Below are 6401 nucleotides of genomic sequence, written 5' to 3'. Positions count from 1 at the left end.
GCAAAATTAATTAATAAAAATATTTATTCTTGAAAACAACGAAAACACAGAACATGGGATAAAATGGAGCGTTAGTGCACGAATGATGAGTTAAATGCCAATAAAAAGGTGCAAATATATATAATATTTGGCACTCATCAGGCGTATAAAAATATTTTCAAAGAAGAACATACAAACTCATTAACGACCATGCACCATAGTTCACATAAAATGATTGTGAACATTCAAGAATCCCATAGTAATGCGTACTAATGCCCATTCTTGAACTTCCTTATTTGTGATTTACCAACAACATTCTTGTGAAAGCTACAAATGAGCTTAGAATAGTACTACTCCACGAATCAAAGTTCCCAAGTCCAAGAGAAGTGGAATTAGTGCAACGAAATGGAGCAAAACACTCAAAACAATAGACAGGACAAATACCAATCTTAACTCATCCAGATTCAATAATTATCACCTCCATTTTGAATAGAATTCAAAGAGGAAGAGAATTCAAAAATAATGAGGTCATTCCGAGTTCGTACGAAGAAGATACAGCCAAAACAAGTCGACCGAATATCGACGTCTACAGGCAAATATGCATAACGGGTTTGCAAACGAATTTTCAAGTCCGCGAACTTAAACCCCTGGATTTTGATTTTAAAAGATGTTATGCATACCTGGTAGGTGTACCATGAAGTCCAAATATCCCGAACTACTATTTTCAAACCTAAACGTTTAAGAACCTTAAACATAGATCAAGTTAGGTAAAAATGAACGATAACCAAGGTACATGGATCATTACTCTAAGAAAACACAAAACTTGCTCAAGTTTATAGACATACCTTTTGAGAAGAGTCCAATCGAATTCTACAGCATTACCAAACATTTAAACTCCTACCCAACTTAATAAGTGTACCCAAGTTGTTGTGCTTCCCTCACCGTATACATAGCAGGGCATTTCTTGGTGAGGATGCACTTTCAACACAAACAAGTTGTGTTGAGGTGAACAATTTTTTCTCACCATGGCACCAAGAAAGAGTTTCTTTCCAACAACTCTTAAATCTTATAGTGTTGAGAAACACCCAAGGAACTGTTTTTATAAGTCTATCAAAGAACTTCAAGAGGACCCAAAAAGATTTGTGTTTCTGATTTCTTGTTTTCCAACTTATAAAAAACAGTTTCTGCAGATAGTTTTTAGTACTGCGAAGGAAAAATCTTTTGATTAAAAGAGACGTCATAGATTCTTCATAAAATAATACAATACTACTATCTTGATAGGGAGTATCAGGAATTGAGCAACGAGTCAATTCATGCTTTGAGGTGATACACTCAGATGACTGAGATTTAAACTCCTCTTGTAATTCATTTAGTTTATTACAACTAATTAGATTATGCATAGGAGGAGCATTGCTCTCACTGATTAGTAAATCAATATCAACCTCAACATGAATATTATTCATCATAACTTGATTTAGCCTGTCAAGAGATTCTTGCTCTTTTTGAAGGTATAACTCAACATCAAGAGATAAGCTCTCAAGCTTCTTTTCAAGCCCTGAAACACTTCAAGGGATTTTAAACCTGGTGGAGGTTTAGATAGAATTTCTTTTACAGATTTTATTAAATCAGTCATGGAAGAGAATTCTGAAATGCCTGGATCTGGTGGTGCATTTATTGAGGTAGCACTACTGTCCATAGAGTCATATCGCTACAAACACAGATTTGTAAGGTCTTGAGCGTGTTTGCCTGCTCTGATACCAATTGAAAAAGCGGGGGTCTAACAAAACCACCCAATATTTCGCTTAGCAATCTGTATGGACTAACTCCGAAATACTTTCTAGAGAATCAACTAGACAGTCAGACTCAATCTAGGTAAAAGTATCTCAAGGAGTTAACACTACACCAAATTCCTTGAATAGTAACAGTGATTCGTAACGGCTTATGGGCCGTTACCAATTTCCTGTTACAAATGGCCGTTACAAAAATTTTGTAACAGGATGGAGCCGTTACTAAATTTTAAAAATTAGTAACAGGTCTAAGTCGTTACGAAATTTTTTGTAGGCGTGCCACTCACACGCTTGGTCACACTTGGGTCGTCACACCTTGAGTATGTGCGCCTGCGACTCACACGCCTAGCAATATATTTCCACCCACGATTAGTTATACGAGAGGATATTTCCTCCCACGAGTGTGCCATTCACGTGATAGCAGTAGTATAATAGATCGAGATTCATTATCCTTATTCTTTTTTCTCTTTTTTCTCTCCTCTCTTCTGCTTCTGCTTTTTCTCTCCTCTCAGGCGATGAAACCCTAGTTTCATCACATAGATCGTATTAGCTGAGAAACATCACAGAAATCTCTTTAATCTTTTCAATACCTTTCAATCATCGATCTGTGTAAGTGTTAATCGTTATAAGTTTTTCAATTTTTAGAGTTTCATCTTTTTTTTTAATCGATATGTTATTTAGGGCTTCATTTCATTTTTATTTTTATTTTTTCCATTTTTTAATCCGTGAATCTAAAAATATTTGTTTCATATGGCTTATGTTTTGTTAATCTTCTTCATATAAATTTAATTCGATTTTTTTTTCTAATTTCCTGTTAGGGTTTGAAGACTTGAAGATTGAAGAATTTTGAGACTTAGAAAGTTTAAGATTCGAAAAATTGAACTGATTTTAGGGTTTTATGTTAGTTTCGAAAATTTCTATTTCTAGTTTATAATCTATGGGTGTTGATTGACATCATTAGGTTCACTTGAAATTAGTTACATACTATAAGTCACTGATAGTTTTTGATCCATGATTATACACTTAATAGTTAATATTGTTGCAGTGATTTGTGATTTTGGGTTACTGGTTACTTAATTCCTTTCTATTTGGTTGTACTAAATCTTTTATAAACTACAATAACTTATTGATTTGACAAAGTTGAAGTATAAACTCATTAAATGAACTGCTAGTTTCTGGCAGGTCATAGGGCTTGTGAATTAGGATAATTTGTGATTCTTTTATGCTATTGATAACAACAGTCAATTCAAGTTAAATAGTTGTACAATGTATGAGGTGGTGATTTTGATTTAATGTGTCCATTGATAGCTTTTAGTAAATGGAAGTCAAATGAAAGTATGAACTGATTTTAGGTTTATTTTTCTAATATGGGTGTTTCTTTTATGACTTTAGGGTTTGTTGCTGCTCATCAACTATTAAACTTTGAAGAACTTTTGTCCAAGTTGAAACTGAGAACATAGCTGGGGTATGTATTTTTATGAACTACCATGTTTAGTTGTTCCATAAATATGCTCATCATGATTTGAACTTTAGTTTTTATGTTAAGGTAGTTTTTAAGCTTGAATGAACTAAAGTTAGGAAGTTTTGAACTGAGAACATAGCCAGCTAGTTGTTCCACAAATATGTTCATCATGATTTGAACTTTGGTTTCATGTTAAGGTAGTTTTTTAAGTTTAAATGAACAATAGTTAGGAAGTTTTGTTTTGATATTGAGTAATTCTCAGTAGGCAATATGATAACAGTCCTAGTGGATATTCGCAAAAGCTACTTGTAGCTCATTCTCTCTTCTTTGAGGGGATGTTTCTGTCGCTAACTTGCAGGGCTTCGGCAACCCTGTACCACTAGGACTAAGTGATTTTGTTTGATGTTTGAAGGGTAATATGTCAAATGATGTGTATAAGAAATGGATGAAGTGTCCCCGTAAGTCGATAGATTACAGACAATGTGTGAAGTCATTCGTAGAGTTTTCCATGATTAATGGTGGTGGGTGTACTTTGTTTTCATGCCCTTGTCGTCGTTGTATGAATGCTAAAGGTTTAATTACCCTGAGTGAGATATCATTTCATTTGCTGAAATATGGTATGCAAGAGATGTACACAACATGGCGCTTTCATGGGGAAAGTTTAGAAGCAGCACGTAACACTACAACTGAATATGTAGCCGATAATGATGTCACAGCAGTTTCGAATGAGAGTATTGCAGCATATGTGGATGAAAATGTTAAGGCAGGGATGGATGAGAATGGAGAAGAAGGTGTTGATGAGAATGCAGAAGCAGGTGTTGATGTGAATGTTGGAACCAACAGGTGTTATGAGAAAAAGAAGTCAGCGGCTGAGCAGGCAAGAGAACCATTATATCCTTCATGTCCTAAAGGAAAGTCAGCAATGTGCGACGCGATTATGGTGAACAACATAAAGACTCAGTTTGGAATTTCAGACAACGGTGTTACAACAATGTTAGAGTTGATGAAAGAGTTGCTTCCCGAAGGTAACACCCTTCCATCCAAGTTTCCAGATATCAAGGAGATTATTAAAGAGTTGGGGATGGACTATGTCACTTATGATGCTTGTATAAATGACTGTGTACTTTATTGGAAGGATAATAGTTCATTGGTGAAATGTCCGGTATGTCAAGAACCTCGGTATGTAAGAGTTTTTAATGATGAGAGAAAACTTACACAAGTTGCGCAGAATACTTTAAGGCATTTTCCAATAATTGCAAGGCTTAAAAGACTTTACAGTGTATCATGGATAGCAGAGGCGATGCTTTGGCATTCTAGAGCACAGAAAGATGTCAATATAATGCGTCATCCGGTTGATTCTACAGCTTGGCGGTGTGCGGATAACTTTTATCCTGAATTTGCTAAGGAAGCACGGAATGTTACTCTTGGGATAGCAACTGATGTCTTCAACCCAAATGGATGTTTTGGTCTCAATTACAGCTGTTGGCCGGTGAAACTGTGTCCGTACAACCTTCCACCTTCAATGTGTATGAAGCGCGAATTCTCCATGTTATATTTGTTGATATCAGGCACAAGAGCACCAGGTAAAGACATTGATGTGTACTTACAACCATTGATAGAGGAGTTGAAAGAGTTATGGAATGATGGTGTTATGACATTCGACAGCTTCACAAAGTCTGAATTTCTGTTGAAGGCAAGGTTGTTATGGGCCATTCATGATTTTCCGGCATTAGTGACTCTGTCCGGATGTGTGACTCATGGATATTATGCGTGTCCTACCTGTGGTGAAGAAACAGTTTCTGAGTGGCTGTCGTATAGTAAGAAAATATGTTATATGGGACATCGAAGATGGCTGCCATCCAAACACAAGTACAGAGATGACAAGACAAACTTCAGTGGAGGGGTAGAATATGGTAAAGCTCCATGGCCACTAACAGGATTGCAAATTCAAGAAATGGTGAAGGATATGAGAAGCAAACAGGGTAAGGGTAAACCACCAGCAAAGAAACGTAAAAGAGGAGCAGAAGGTGATAATTTGCAACAGGGAGCCGATGAAGATGTTTCTGACCACTCACTCTTTTCTCGAAGGTCCATTCTTCATGATTTGCCGAATTAGGGATCAAACACAGTCCATCATTGTACAGATGTTATGCATACAGAGAAGAATATAATTGAGCATATCATTAACACTCTCATGGGTAACAGTAAGTCAAAAGATGGTGTAAATGCACGGAAAGATATGGAAGCTATGGGTATTAAGAAGAGGTTATGGTTGAAAGAGGATAGTGCAACTGGTAAGAGAACAATGGAGGATGGATCTTTTGCCTTAACAAAAGAGGAAAAGGTATCTTTTTGTATAGTGCTGAAGAATATAAGGGTTCCTTCTAGCTTTTGTTCCAATCTTCGCAACTGTGTGAGCATTATTCCACCGGAGTTGAAGAATTTCAAGTCTCACGACTATCATGTGATGATGCAACCTATGTTTCCATTGTTAGTTCATACTGCGACTTCATTGCCTAAAGATCTGCGAGTTTCTCTTCTCCGTATTAATATATTTTTCAACATTTTGTGCGCAAAGGTTATCAACAGAGACGAACTTGTACAAGCAAAAGCTAGTCTGGTGGAAGCAATGTGTGTTATGGAAAAATATTTTCCACCATCTTTTTTTGTTATAAGTATCCACCTGATGATTCATCTGGCCGATGAAGCTTTAATCTGTGGGTCGGTCATATTTAGGTGGATGTACCCCTTTGAGAAGTAAATACATCCCCTAATGTTCTTGTTTAATTTTTAATTTGAGATTTTGTAGGTTAATGATCTTTTAAGTTTCCTGATCTTTGAACTTTTCTGATCTTTTAACTTTTCTGTGTAGGTTAATGAAAGGATTTAAAGGATTGGTGCGCAATAAAAGGTATATTGAGGGTGCATTGCAAGAGGGTATGCGTTGCGAGAAGCTAGCTTATAACTTATGGAGGACATATCTAATGATGGTTATGGTACTCATAAACATACTTGGCATGCTTTTTTGGATGATGACTGTGATGATGCCGATGAGATGCCTCTAAGTACTGCAACCCTCTAACTCAAGCACAATTTGAACAATGCCGCAACTGGATCCTATCCAAGTATGTTGGAATAGATGACTGGAAAAGGTAAATTTTACTTATGCCTCA

General features: G+C 36.3%; 1 protein-coding gene across 1 annotated transcript; it reads left to right on the top strand.

Annotated features, from left to right (window-relative positions):
* The first annotated feature begins 3646 nt into the window (after nt 1-3646).
* On the top strand, nt 3647-5344 carry LOC113315329. Its single transcript, XM_026563622.1, has one exon. The coding sequence runs from the start codon at nt 3647-3649 to the stop codon at nt 5342-5344; it is 1698 nt and encodes a 565-aa protein (XP_026419407.1).
* Nucleotides 5345-6401: the final 1057 nt, after the last annotated feature.

The sequence above is a fragment of the Papaver somniferum genome, chromosome 10 (genome assembly GCF_003573695.1).
Source record: "Papaver somniferum cultivar HN1 chromosome 10, ASM357369v1, whole genome shotgun sequence".
In the NCBI taxonomy this organism is placed as follows: domain Eukaryota; kingdom Viridiplantae; phylum Streptophyta; class Magnoliopsida; order Ranunculales; family Papaveraceae; genus Papaver; species Papaver somniferum.
This window is presented reverse-complemented; position numbering and strand designations above follow the sequence as displayed.

Bases quoted from the DNA above. Each gene is read 5' to 3' on its own strand.
- LOC113315329 (XM_026563622.1), top strand. From the start codon at position 3,647: ATGTCAAATGATGTGTATAAGAAATGGATGAAGTGTCCCCGTAAGTCG.